The sequence below is a fragment of the Cricetulus griseus genome, chromosome 6 (assembly GCF_003668045.3).
Source record: "Cricetulus griseus strain 17A/GY chromosome 6, alternate assembly CriGri-PICRH-1.0, whole genome shotgun sequence".
NCBI lineage: Eukaryota > Metazoa > Chordata > Mammalia > Rodentia > Cricetidae > Cricetulus > Cricetulus griseus.
The window spans coordinates 82,983,558-82,998,461 of NC_048599.1; the positions used below are offsets into that span (position 1 = coordinate 82,983,558).

General features: G+C 44.6%; 1 protein-coding gene across 7 annotated transcripts in view; it reads left to right on the forward strand.

Annotated features, from left to right (window-relative positions):
• The window catches only part of Ext2 (exostosin glycosyltransferase 2), a 138,801-nt gene that overhangs the window by 84,995 nt on the left and 38,902 nt on the right, over positions 1-14,904 (forward strand). For all 7 annotated transcript variants that reach the window (XM_035446092.1, XM_035446095.1, XM_035446094.1 and 4 more), the window contains one exon: positions 5,063-5,252. In XM_035446092.1, coding sequence (XP_035301983.1) covers positions 5,063-5,252 — 190 coding nt within the window. The remainder of the gene's footprint in view (positions 1-5,062; positions 5,253-14,904) is intronic.

Here is a 14,904-nt window from a genome sequence, read left to right on the forward strand (position 1 = left end):
TAGGCACTGGATGGTATGTCTCCTGCCCTCAGAGCCTTCGGAGTGCTTAAAACAGAGGCTCAGAAGGAAAAGAACAAATGGTGGAAATAAAAATCGTGTATTTGGACGAGTAGCAGGGTAGAATTCAGGTAAACCAGGTCACTGGGGAATGCTGGTGAAGCTGGAGAGGAGGCATGATTTCACAGAGTAAGTGCTGAGAGAGAGACCCGAGATTGCTTAGACTGCCCTACTTTTTGAGACATGGGAAAAACAGCTACACAAGTTCAGCCATTGGCTTTACTTCTCCGGTGTCTGTGGATGGCCAGGACTGTACATTTCCCTCATCTGTACCAGGTAGCACCACCTAGAAAGGTAACAGCAATGCCATGAGGATTTAATAGAGAAACTGAGGCACAGAAGACATCAAGTACTTTGCCCAGGTTGCACAGCTGTTAAGAAAGAGAAACCCTAATCAGATTGAGGCCTCATGATTCCCAGACTGGCTCCAAATGCGCTGACTCACCCTGGGAGTCACTTGAGTGAGTCCTGGCAGTGTGTCCACAGAATGGTTTCTGTCCCTGATGGATCTGTAGCTCACATGTGCCTCCTTGCTCTTCTCAGTCTCTGGAGTTCCAGGAAAGGGCTGGCGATATTTCAGTCGGTTAAGCTCCTTTCCATCTGCCCCCCATGTGCTGCCCTCCCCGTGCTCCAGCCCTATTTGGGATACAGGCCAGCAGTATGGGAAATGGCAGTTCTTCCCAGCAAACTGCCCCTTTCCTTGTTCCCTTCTCTGACCGCCACTTCCTAAAAACACCTGGGAAAAAAAATCTGTCATCTCACCAGAGAGGGCTCCTTCTCCTGGTAGCATCTTGAAATCAGATCAAGGTGCCCTCAGGGTGCCTCAGGTTAAATTCCAGGGCACCTATCCTCTGATGCTGGCTTTGCAGTCTCTGCACCTCCCCTTCATGCTGTGCAGGCGTCCAAGTGCATTGGCATTCTCCTCCTTCCTCCCACAGCACAGACCTTGTTTTGTTGTTTTAATCGTTTTTCCTTCTGCGACTGTGGGATATTTACCTTTGTAAATTTATGTGACCATTTCATCTCAGGGTTGTATGTGTGGTGTGTTTTTGAATGTACTTTCTGCAGTCAAGGTTTTTGGGGGATAGTTTCTTGTTTATTGGCCCAGAATTGATAATAAGGATCAAGAATTTTGAAGACTTTTAAGGAGAGAAGAGGAGGGGTGAGGAGGACATAAGGGAGCAGGAAGGTTGTGTAGGGGAAGAATAGAGGAGAGCAAAATAAGAGATACCATCAAAGAGGGAGACAGTATAGGTTTAAAATGAAATCAGGCACTAGGGAAATGTCCAGAGATCTACAAGGATGATACCAACTAACCATCTAAGCAACAGTGGAGAGGCTACCTTAAATGCCCTCCCCTGATAATGAGATTGATGACTAACTTATTTACCATCCCAGAGCCTTCATCCAGCAGCTAATGGAAGTAGAAGCAGACACCCACAGCTAAACACTGAACTGAACTGGAATCCAGTTGCAGAGGAGGAGGAGTGATGAGCAGAAACAGCTGACCTGAACAAGAGGGAGCTCTTGATCACTGGGAAACTAGCATGGAACTGATCCAGACCCCATAAATGTGGGTGTCAGTAAGGAGGTCTCGGAAATCTATGGGACCTCTTGTAGTAGATCAGTACTTATCCCTAGCGTAGGAATGGACTTAGGGAGCCCATTTCACATAGAGGGATACTCCCTCAGCCTAGACACATGGGGGAGGGCCTAGGCCCTATCCCAAAGGATATGACAGACCCTGAAGACCCTCCCCCCATGGAAGGCCTCACCCTCACTGGGGAGCAGAAATGGTTTGGGATAGGTAGGGTATTTGGGGGGGGCAGGGAAGGAGGGGAGGGAGAGGGAACTGGGATTGACATGTAAAACAATCTTGTTTCTAATTTAAATTAAAAAAATTTAAAAGAAGAATTTTGAGGACTTTTGTCCTAGTGAGTAGGTAGATATAGCAAATGCTTGCCTACCTTCCCCTCCACTTCCTGATGTCCTACCCAGCTGAGTGAGTTTGTAGAATTTGGGAGGGGCTTGGGTTCCAGAGTGAAGTTGCTTGGGCTGTTTAGGTTCCATCACTGACAAGTTAGCTTTCCTTGAACACAGTTTGTGGTCTCTAGCCTCAAGCTTCCATCACCTTGATGAGAACAACCCTGTCTTGGGGTTGGGAGTTTCAAATGAGCTAAAGCAAGTGAAAGCCTGTGCATGGCACTTATGTGCGGCTCACTGAGTCTTGCCTAGTTCCACAATTAGGTAGTCTTACATGCTTCTTTTAAAAAGCAAACCCCCTCCTCCTTTTTTTTTTTTCCATTTCAAATTGTGGTTTTCAAGTGTCCCTTAAGGCATATCATTTCTGGGTATGTGGATTGGGATGGTAATGGCAGAGAGCACCTGGATGGTCTTGGAGGAGTACCTGTGACTTAAAAATAAGGCCACCTGCTAACTTTTTTAGTTCCATAGAAACCAGGGCAAGATGAAGACTGAGACTTGAAGCAGAGGTAGCAAGATTATAGGGTATGGATACTAACATCAGTCACTGTCCTCAGACTGCAGCTCAAAGTCAGTATGATATCATGGCTCTCTGAGCTGTGAAGTCTAATGATAGCTATCTCTGGCCACATAGGCTCTAATATTGTGGTCATACGAGGACTGCAGGAATCCCATTCAGACTCCCTGAGTCCCTGTCCCATGTGTACTCCATGTGTTTGTGTACATTTCTTAGCCCACGCTGTCACATCTGGCAGACAGCTGTTATCACATGTGGTGATGGGTGTCCATCAGTGGCATAGAGTAGATTGATAGGGCACCTTGGGAATCCAGAGTCTAAGGGCTGTAGGGAAGTGCAGGGCAGCCAGCATGACAGATGGGACTTTACACGTTCCTCTCCCCATGGAAATTGCTATTCTGGGCTAATAACATGCTAACATACAATTATGGGTCTAGTTAGTAGCAATGATTGTATACTTACAAGTCACTTAGATGGGAAATGTTGCATATATTTTATTACAGTTTTTTTAATAATGTTATATAGAGGGGCCATTGTATTCTTTATATGCATAGTGTATGTGTGTACACATGGGCGTGAGAGGGAGAATGGGGTACACATGCCTATTTTCAAATACAGAAGCCAGATGAGGATGTCAGGTATATGTCTTTATCTCCACTCTGTCTTATTGCCCTGGGACACTGAGCCTAGGCTTTCCTTTTTAGCTATACTTGGTAACTAGCAAGCTCCAGAGACCCCTCAATCTGAATTCCACACAGCACTGGGGTTGTTATTGCTTGTGAGCATGCCTGGCTTTTTTACATGGGTTCTAGGGATGTCCTTATGCTACCCAGCCATCTCCGCAGGCCCTGCTGTATTCTTGAAATGGGTGGGTTGTAGAGAACATGAATTCTGTTCCTAGGAAGAATTAGGAAACCCCTTAAAATATATAAGATCATCTTAATAATAGTTTCTTATCTGTCATTAGCATAGCAGAATTTTCACTTACATTGTTATGCTTAAACTATTTAATATTTTAACAGTAGATAAAGATTGCATTTCTTTTATTACCTTTTTCTCTTACTTTCAAAACTTTATTTTGAACAAGTTTCTAATTTATGGAGATATTTTAAGACTAGTCCAGCAAATTCATATTGTCAACCTTTCACCTTTGCCTCCTTGCTTCCCCCTAGGCAGAAATGGTGGTTTGCTTTGTTTCATCTTTCTGTTTGGTTTATATCTCTCTATATTTTAAACACCTCTATGTTTGTTCTTTCTTGGTCTATTACAGTCTGAAGCCTTTGCCTCTCCCATCATGTACTGAGACCATGCTTAATTTCTTTGATAGATTCATGTTTTTCATATTCTGTGGTTTTGAGGTTTTTTTTTTTCTTCCTGGCACAGCCTATTAAATGGGTGCTAGACCGCCCTGGGCTTTTTCCTCCTGCTCCTTCTCCTCCTCCTTCTCCTCCTCCTCCTCCTCTCCTCTTCCTCCTCCTCCTCCTCCTTTGTCCTATTTTTCCTTTTTTTTTTCTTTACTAGCTTGGAATATTTTACCACCTTTTAGCTTAGAAACCTCATCCTTTAAACACACACACAGACACACACAGACACACACACACACAGACACAGACACACACACACACACACACACACACACACCCCTCTTGTGGTTTTTAACATCCAAGAGTTCTTTCTGATCTTTGACAGATATTTTAAAATAAAAATAGCGTTTTCATGGGTGAAAACTCTTCTCTCCCTGGGGGATATCATTTGTTGTTTTAACTTGGTTCTGTTCATCCATTGTCTGTCTACTCTGAGCTTTGTCTGTTTCTTTGGTCTGTGCCACTTCTGCTGAAGATGCTCTTGAACTGTCTGTGATTCTAGAATCTGTTTGAGATTAAGAGGGAACTGCTAAAAGGCCTTTGTGGACCCAAGTGCTGCCTGAGGGCTTCCCTGGGAGCTCGGGGTGCCAAGACAGCCATATGGCTGGGAATGGAAAGGCAGCTGTAGGGCTCCTCATTCTACCTTGGAATTTTATCCTGAGTTTGCCTCCCATGCCTGTGTTCCTGTCTGGAGATCCCATCCATTTTCGTGGAGAATCAACCTGGCTGAGTGGGAGAAAGGGAGGGTTTGTGAACTGGAGTCGGGCTTCCCCACACAACTATTTACCCAGCCCTGCTTTCAGCACCTTCCACCCCCTCCCTCCTCTGGGCTTCCCCTCACAGGATGCTGCAGGTGGGCATCCCCACTCCGCCCTGTGGCCCTCTCCAAGCCTCTCAGCCTTTCAGCTCTTCGTCCATCTCCCTGCCATTATAGAGTCATATTCTTTCATAGTCATCAACCACCACCTCACTGGTTTGGGGAGGAAATGGAGGTAGACGTGGGCTTCAAATCTGCTGTGTGGAAATGTCTTCTCAGCGCAGGTGGTGTCAGATGGTGTGGAGGGGACACTTGTCACAATGGCTTAGCTCTTGCTAGTATTGCTGCAGCTCCTCTGATCCACGCCTTTCTGTCCTCTTGCAGAAGTGGACTAGTGTGAGCAACCCTCTCTTCCTCCCGCTGATTCCACCACAGTCACAAGGCTTCACCGCCATCGTCCTCACCTATGACCGTGTGGAGAGCCTCTTCCGGGTCATCACCGAGGTGTCCAAGGTGCCCAGTCTGTCCAAGCTTCTGGTGGTGTGGAACAATCAGAATAAAAATCCCCCAGAAGGTAAGGAGAATGAAGAGGTACAGTGCTCGGGAGAGGCCCATTTAGGGCTTTCATGCACCCCTTAGTTGCACCGATTTGGGGGGACACATGCTCCCATCCTCTGCCAACAACACTGGCAGGCTCAGGCAACCTGACCCTGCTGTTCTGAGTCATCTCACCCGTAGGATTCTAGGGTGGCCCAGTGAACTCTGCGCCCTGGCATGCTCTGAGCCACAAGTGTTTGAGAGCTGAGGAGTCAAGGGGATCAAAGGCTATCCGCCTTGGGAAAACAGGCCTCAGCTTCCCTCTGGCATCCCAGCCGATTTGTTTACATGAAAACTCAGTTTAAAGGGCATTAGTTTTCTGCTCCCTTATCTCTGTTCTGATATTGAGCCCTCCTTCAACAAAACAAAGCAAAACAAAAAGATAGCCCCTGTTCTGGTTGGGAGGTCAGCTGCCCAACCCTTGTAGCCTTGCAGCTAAATGGATGGTGAGAATGGATTCTCACAGAAACTGGCCAGTTGCCCCATCACTTTGTCCCCTGCCTTCCTTGGCCATCCCTGTCATCTGTTGCAGCAGCTAGGGTTGAGGCCTGTTTGATTAATTGGATTTGTTTTTAATTCGGGACGCACAAGAGTTCGTCCCACCTGCATTTAGCTTCTCATTCAGCCTGTCTATTACTGACCCTAATCCCAGAACTTCAAAGCTCCTGCCATTTAGAGCCTATTAAAGCCAGGAAGTTTCTGATGGATTAGAGCAAGGAATGAGTTTGAAGTTTGTAATGTGCACCACTGTCACCGATAAGGTCTAGTTTATTGCCTGACAGTAGTATCTGTGCTTTTTATGGCTGGTCCCTTTAATTGGTTACACTGAAGTCACGATGGCTAGCCCTGGAAACCACCAGTGGTAGATCTAGAGTCCAGGCTGGGAGACAGCCTTATTTCTCTCTCTGAGGCAACTCAGAATTTACTGAAGAAAGTTCATTAGTGTCTCCCAACATGTTTTTAAAAAATGCACTTGGTAGTGTGTTCAGTCTCTGAAAGAGTCATATGCTCTGTTTAGGTTTGAGGAGCCACAATTTGGGTAAAATAGCTTCTTAATTTTTTAAACCTCATTTATTGTATGTGTTATGATGATGTATGTGTATGCAGGTACATATGTGCCACAGCACTCATGTAGAGTTCCGAGGACAACTTGTGTGTGTGTGTGTGTGTGTGTGTGTGTGTGTGTGTGTGTGTGTGTGTGTCTGTCTGTCTGTCTGTCTGTCTGTCTGTCTGTCTGTCTGTCTGTCTATATGCCATGGCATGTGTGTGAAGGTCAGAGCACAACTGGCAAGACTGTGACCTTCTACCATGTAGAAGTCTAGAAGATCAAGCTCAAATGGTTAGGCTATGTGGAAAGCACCTTTACTGGCTGGCTGTCTCACCAGCTCACATACCATTTCACACGGGTTACTGGGATCAAACTCAGGTGGTCATATTGTTCAAAAAGGGCCTTGACTTGATGAATCATCTCCCTGGCCCAGTAAATAGCTCTTTTAAACAAAAGCCCTATGTGATGTCCCAAAGCATAGCTGCTTTTTGATTATCTTTTTCCATTGTTACTATAACATGACCAGTTTTCAGAGTGTATGTTTTGTCTGGTTGATTCTTAATAAGAAAGGAACACTAGATATTGTCGAGCACATCTAAATTCCTATCCTCAGTGATGATAATGAAGATGATGGTGATGATGGTGGTGGTGGTGATGGAGAAAAAAGGGTTTATGGGGTAAAAAGGTATTGATATAATCTAAGATGGAGGGACAAGGTTGACTAGGGAAGGAAACATAAAAGAAAATTTAAAATATGAGGGCAGGAATTAGAGAGAACATCTTTGGTACTCCTGGCTTTGTGAATGTAGCTGCCTTTTCCCAAAGAAGTGAACTGGAGATCCAGGTCCTGCATTGCTAATTGGCCCCTTCACTTACAGAGGGTGATCCTGCTTTAAGAAGGAAGACACCCCTTTCACTCTGCATCCATATGCATGTATTTGCTCCTGTCTCTAAGGCTACCATCTTAGAGGATGGCTGCATCCTTCAGTCCTAACCACAAGGCCAAGTACAGGCTCTGTGGCTGGTGATAGAGATGCTAGTGACTGATTGGATCTTTCCAGTGGCCAAATATGGACTGAGCTATCTATCACTCTGTGCCCCATAAGCACACACAGTTGTCATCTGTCAGTCAAAAACAAAATAGAACATAAAGCCTGCCAAAGAGGCTTCTCCTTGTGGCCACTTTGATGAGCTGTGAGTCTGAGTCACTTCTCTGAGGGCAGTTATGAAAGAAAGGCTGTTTGCTTCCAGTCTCTGCACTGCGAGATGAAAAGCAAAGCGCAGCCCTGGGTAGTCCTGTTAATTTTTGGAATACCTTACTAAAATACAGTGGTTAATATTATGACCATAGTTTAGTTTAGGTTTTGAATACTTTGGCTCTAAGGAGGAAAGAGCCTGATGAGTCCTAGGTTGTGGCGTGTGTCAGCTGGGCTGGCTGTTTTTGTGGATAGTTTTAGGTCAGGGCTCTGGCTTTGACAGTTTGGTTGTTCAGGGAGAACATGGCTGTGTCTCATCTCCTGTGGGGTGTTTGTTCAGTTGATAAGTGGGGCTGTCAGCTGTGGTCTTTGTGTCAGTGCAGGCATTAGATTTTTTTTATCTACATGTTAAAAAAAGAAGAAATAGACAAGCATAAGGCTTTGAATATTAGAGGCAAATGTGATGTTCTTCACTTTCTCTACATTTGCTAAGATAAATATTGTGGTTAGCATGTCTGCTGCTGGGTGGATTAGCGAAGGCAGCAACCTACTCCTTCCCAATATTTTTTTTTTTCGTTTTCCAACCCAATCAAATTCTTTCAACTTTGGGTTACAGCTAAGTCTAAATTGCTGGGTTTAAAGTTTAAGTAAATATATAGGCTAGGCAATAGAATTTCCAGTGAGATTTTTGCACATCATTTTTGAGGTGTGTCTAAAGAAAAAGGCCCACTGCTCTCCTCTTTCTTAGCTCTTCAGCTCTAACCTTGATGGACATAGGGAATATATTTGATATAGAGAATATTTGCCTAGCCATTCACATTTTGGCCCAGGTGTAATTTAACCCTCAGGGTTTTTGTTAACTTTTTTGGAAAAAAAAAGATTTATTTATTTATTTATTTATTTACTTTTCGAGACAGGGTTTCTCTGTATTGCTTTGGAGGTTGTCCTGGAACTTGCTCTGTAGACCAGGCTGGCCTCAAACTCACAGAGATCTGCCTGCCTCTGCCTCCTGAGTGCTGGGATTAAAGGCATGCGCCACCAATGCCTGGTTGAATAAAAGATTTTTATATGCTGTTTTGACCATGTTTTTCTTCTTCACCAGTTCTTCTCAGATCCTCCCCCTCTCCCTACCCATCCAAATTTATGTTCCTTTCCTTTCTCTCACTCTCTTTAAAGCAAAATATAAAACAAACAACAACACAAGAAACACACACAAACACACGAAAGCAGAAGATAAAAAAAGCAAAAGACAAATAGGACAAAAAATGCCCCAAACAAAGTGAAGTGAGAGGAAAGATCTACAAAAATGCCATTGAGTTTGTTTTGTGTTGCCCAGATATTCCTGGGTGTGGGGCCTGCCCTGAGTATGATTTATAGACCCAGTGAGACTCCATTGGAGAAAACCTCTTTTTTTTCCTTTGCCAATGGGTATCAGTTGCAGATAGCTTCTTGGTTAGAGTGGGAGCCTATCTCTCAATGATGGGACCCTGTCTGGTTTAAACCTGTGCAGGCCTTGTGCATGCTGTCAGTCACTGTGAGTTCATATGTGCATCAGTCCTGTTGTGTCTCGAAGACACTGTTTCTTTGGAGTTATCCATCACCTTTGTCATAATCTTTCTGCCTCCTTGAGGAGAGGGCTTCGATGACAATATCCCATTGAGGATTTAGTGCACCAAAGTCTTTAACTCTCTACATATTGGCCAGTTGTGGGTCTTAGTTGTGGGTATTATTAGTTCCCATCTGCAGCAAGAAGAAGCTTCTCTGATAAGTGTTGAGTGAACCACTGATCTATCAGTATAGCAGTATGTCATTTGGAATCGTTTTATTACTGTACTCCTTTAGCAAGACAATAGTATGTGGTTTTCCCCTAGACCTATGGTATATGTATTTTCAGCTTCTTGGCCACCTTAGCAGTGTCAGATACAGATTCCATCTCATTGAGTGGGCCTTAAAGCCAATCAGAAAGTAGTTGGTTAAAACTATAACATTTGTGCCACTATTGTGCCACTATATCTTGTAGGTCACTGTTGTAGGTTGTAGAGTTTATGACTGAGTGATATTGATGACTACTATTCATTCTCCTCTAGTAGAGTACAGAGTCCTTTCCAATACCATGAATACTAGTTAGTGGGGTGAAGCTTCTAGATAGATATCATCTAAAAAATATCTGGGATAACTCTAACCAAGCCAAACCAAGCAAATGGAAAACATGTACAATAAAAAAAATTAAGACACTGAAGAAAGAATTGAAGAAGACACCAGAAGATGGAAAGGTCTCCTATGCTCATAGATTAATAGGATTAATATTGTGAAAATGGTCACCCTATGTCTTAGTTACCTTTTTATTGCTCTTAAGAGACACCATGGCCAAGGCATCTTATAAAAGGAAGCAATTAATGTGGGGCTCATGGTTTCAAGGGGTGGTAGATTCCATGGCCATCATGGCAGGGAGCATGGCAACAGACATTGTGCTAGAGCAGAAGCTAAGAGCTTACATGTTGAGACAACTATATGGTAGAAAGAGAGACAACTGGAATGGTGTGGGCTTTTTGAAACTTCACCCAACCCCAGTGACCTTCTTCAACAAGACCACAATTTCTAATCCTTCCCAAACAGTTCTACCAACTGTTCAAACTCAGTAACAGATTCAATGTAATTCTCATCAAAATGCCAACACAATTCTTCTCAGAAATTCTTAGTCACCTTCAGGTCTGAATTAACATCAGGACTGCCCTCCACCCCCAATTCATATTGTGACTATTACAATCCTTAGTGGGCAGGGTGGAGATAGCTGTGCATGTTAGGATGGTTCGTTCACTCAGAAGGAGCAGCAGGGAAGAGGGGCAATAGCTCCCTTAATTGAACTCTGCACTGGGATAGAGATGTCAAGTCTTAGGGAACCATTATATAAATGAACCCTTCTGCTGTGGCCAGTTCAGGCCTGGCTTCAGTCAAACCTAACACTACACACCTTTGCCACGGGTGTAGAGGCATCCCTCTGCTTACACCTCTCTTGATGTTTACTGTGGGCAAAAACAAGTCAGTATACTTACAGAACCTGTGACACTGGGGATCACTCTCTTCTTTGGGCTGGATTGGAGTTCATTTGGTGGACTTACCAGGGTACCTGGCTCCACTCTTTGTCTTTCATAAATTTGGGGGTTTTCCCCCATAAATCATAGTCTTCTGGTTTCATTGAATGATAGGTGACATTTCTGATCTGCCTGCTACAGTCACGAGATTATCTACTGCATCCAAGGGTATGATGTTCCATTTAGAATATAAAAGGATAAAGAAAGGAAACCCCCGTGCAGGTTGAGCCCTGGACTAGACCTGGAGATTTCTTGCTCTGACATTGTGTCTTCCTGCTTCAGCAGGGTCATCCCAACGTCCATCTGTCTGACCTTACAGTTAGCAGAGAATCAGAGTTTGCAGGACTTCATAAGAATCCTTTTGTGAAGATGATGGTGCCACGGTGCCCTTAAAACCCATTACCAAATGCCACTCATGTCCAAGGAATGGGGACTGTGCTAAGTGTGTCACATGGGTCCTCTCCAGTTTCTCATCATAGCCAATAAGAAGGTGCTCTCATCCTCATTTTGCAAAATTAAGAAAAATGAAGTTTAGATTGGTAATTTAGCTACATCACAAAGCTGCACATGGCAGAGATGGTGGTGAGCTTGGGCCATTGGATCTGAAGCCTGTCTGTCCCTTTGCACTGAGCCTGCCAGTCTGGTCCATATTTTCAGATCTCCAATCTGGAATTATGTAGAAGAGCTAGATGCATGTCAGAGACTCAGTGAAAGTGAGCTGTTTTGGAAGCACTGTTCTCTCTCCTTTGTGCCCAAAATCTCCATTCTGCCTTGTCTGTCTGTCCTAATGTTTTTAAATACAGCCTTTCTAGGGTTAAAATCACACACAGATTGCCTGTGTTCAGGGCTCTGCTCCTGCACTCCAGTCTGTCTGCCTAGCAGGAGTGCCACTAGGACTGCCCTTCTCCAGAACAGGTGAAGAGAGGGCAGAATTCTCTTCCACCCTGCCTCGGGATGGCAATGTCCATGCACCATTTAAGTAGAGGCTCCTCTGGTCAAAGCTGAATTGGCTACCCAGATTCCATCTAGAACCAGGGAAAGTGACTGTGTGTTTTGAATAGCTGTGACTCATTCTGGGCCTCCATCTGTACCCCATATCATCCTCCTTGGCTTTCATCACTCTCTAAAATTTCCCCATCAAAGACTTTACAGGGGCAAGTTAGCTCTTTATGGACATCGTCTCGAGTGATTCTTTGGATATATATAGGTAAAGAATGTGGAAATGCCTGTGGGGTGAACAAGCTGTACACACTCCCAAGTGAAAGTCCAGATTCCACCCGACGCAGAGGCGTGTTTCCACTTAGCTGGAGCAGCTAGCTGCTTTCCTGTACAGAGAGGTAAATGGAGCTGTTTGTTGCTTTGTGGAATTAACAGGGCCAGAGTTCCATGGCTTTAGTTTCATTAGTCTGTGAGGCGTTTTCGGTTCCATAGCAGGGGTTCTCCCTACCTAGAAGTAGGCACAGTGAGCCAGAAGCATAATCTTAGCACTCAAGTGGCTGAGGCAGGAGCATCACAAGTTTGAGACCAGCTTTGGCTCCATGGTAACAGTGTCTCAAAGAACAAACAGAAGAGTAGGCATGGGAAGCTGAACTGTGGCTGTGCCACTGGATGGTCAGGGTGGTTGGTGTGTTAAATCTGAAGTGAACCACCTTGCTACCACTAACTATGACTCAGAAAAACACTTTGTCTTGCTAATAAACTGAGAATTCCAGGGGAACACATAACTAACAGTTGGTGAATGCCTGCCATCTGCCAGCACTGTGGCTGTGGCCCACTGGTTGATGAAGCATGCTAAAATGACACAGACTAGGGTGACATCAGAAAAACCACAAGATTCAACAGGAGGCTGTCAGGCATTGGTACTGAACTTGCTGGAAAACTGGCCAGGGCTTCAGTGGCACTCACCTGAAGCTACCCCTGTGGAGAGCCTTGGCTGAGCTACAGCTGGGCATCCCCAGAAGCTGAGGAATGCTCCTCAGGCCTGCCACTCATACTTACTGCCCACTTGTAGACTACTATAGAAGCAAGAAGTCAAAGAGGCACACCAGAACCAGTGAGGCTTCCTTCCTGTGAAGCCAGCTCCTTGCCTTCTCCTGATGTAGCATACCATCGTGCCAGTATGTTCACAGGGCCCAGCTCTGCTGTCACAGATCAGGGCACAAAGACTGAACTTGAAGCTGTGAGGCAGAAACCTAAGTGACAAATCATTTCTTTAAGCATGTTTTACAAACCCTGGACCTAGAAGCCCGTGCCATCCTCCAGACTCCAGACATGCTGGTCAGGGTTGTTGTTCCTGTTATATAGTGTGGTACCCAAATATGAACAGGAATCAAGCATAGCTATTCTCTGTATGAGTAGGGTACCCTGTGCATCCCTGGGGTCTTGGAGGAGTTGAGAGGGTAAAATTGCTTTTGAGTTTTTCTCTTCTTTTCCCATCTCTCCTTTCTCACAGTGGATGGCAAAGTTTTCCACAACCTACATGAGATGGCATTGCTGCTCTGCCAGCTAATGGCATGTGTACATGTGTTTTACAGTTTCCTATTTTAATTTACAGCATAGTGAGTAGTGTGTGTTTGCATGTATGTGTTTGTATAAATGCTTACATGTGTACATCCATGTACATTCAACTCCTTAGGGATTCTTGATACTTTTAAGAACATATGACAATTCTGAAGCCACAAGGTTTGAGACCCTGTTAGCTAAGGCTGGATGGCCTTCTTTGTTGTAGGTTTTTCTTCAGGTTTATGAGGATCTGAGATTTAGTAGCTATATGACAGGGATTTTATTTGTCTTAAGTAGGGAATCTGATGCGAACAAGAATCAGAATGATTTTTGGATCTTCAGAGATTTATCCCAGGTTTAGAGAAACAGAACTCTCACACTGAAGTGGATTATGGCACAGGTCATATTTGGTCTTTGTTGTTAATAGACTTAAATACTAGCCTTATTGTTTCTTACCTGTGTAATACTGGACAAGTCACCACCTCCCAGAGGTGTGTAGACACTACTTTGACAATAGTTTCTGACCAGTGGAATGCCATAAAGTGTATTGGATGATGCCACATCTCTGAGAGATCTAGCTATGGCCACTGAGCAATAAAGTCCCACACTCTGCTGACTCCTGAGAAGGGACTTCCTCAATATCTCACAGAAAACTGGCAAGATGGCTCAGAGGAGAGAAGCATGTTTGCACAGCACCAGACAACCAGTTCAGTTCTTGGATCCCATACATTCAGTGTGATGTGTACACGCATACATGCATACACATCCACTAAATACATAAGAAAGCCAAGAGGCTTTAAAAAACTAATAGAAAAGGCAGAACTCTCATTCATATGCCCACATATTTATCCCCAAATGCTTGTTGATAATGTGCCTTTTTTAAACAGATGATTTAGGAGTTGGCCACTTAATGCCCTGCACCATAGGCTTATTTAAAACTGGAGATATCTAACCTAACTACATGGCCTCTCTGTTACATTGGCCCTTTCTAAGACCCCTGGGAGCACCCAGCAATGAGTTACGTGTTTGTATTATTCTATTCTGTTATATTCTGCAGAGCTCAGGTGCTCAGCATTTGGTCAGACCAGCTTTTCCCTTTGACTTTCCTCCATCTTGCTGCTTCTTCAGTTTGGTGATTTAGGAGTAGCTGAGACTAGATCTTCCTGGGATCATACGGCAGACTTTGGGGAAGCAGCACACTTAGCTTTCCTGTTCTCACCTAACAAATGTGTGAAGAACCTGGGGTCTGTCGACATCGGTACCATATTGACCAACAAAGCATTGACTTCATGCTTTGCTAAATGCAGCCTCTACAAGAGTGACCCTGCAGCTGATTTGCTCCAGTCATTTCACAGTAAATTGGGGGCAGGACAAGGAGAGTCACGGGTTGTTGTTTTTCCATATACTAGGAAATCCCACATAATCAGACCTAGAAATCTGAGACTTGCTCTATAAATTGGTCGTGCTGAGAAGTCAAACTTGGTAAGTCAAGGGGAAAGGGTGAAGTGTTGAGTTAGGAAAGCAGCACTCAGCCAGGGCCACTGCTGTCCTCCACTGGTGGGCTCCACCCCCTAGTGATTGCCATGGTTGTGCAGAGGATGGCAGGCATCCTCAGGCAGGAGCTGAGTTTCCTAGCAGACCTTGAGGCCAGTTTTGAGCTGAGCGCACTGGTGGAAAAGCACTTTGCAGAGTGTCTGCCAGGAGAGGTAAAGTTTAGGCAGGAAAGGTCCTGAGACTGGTGACCTGGACTTTCTGTCCTTGTAGCCCCAGTTAGGAGTTGGACCCAATTGA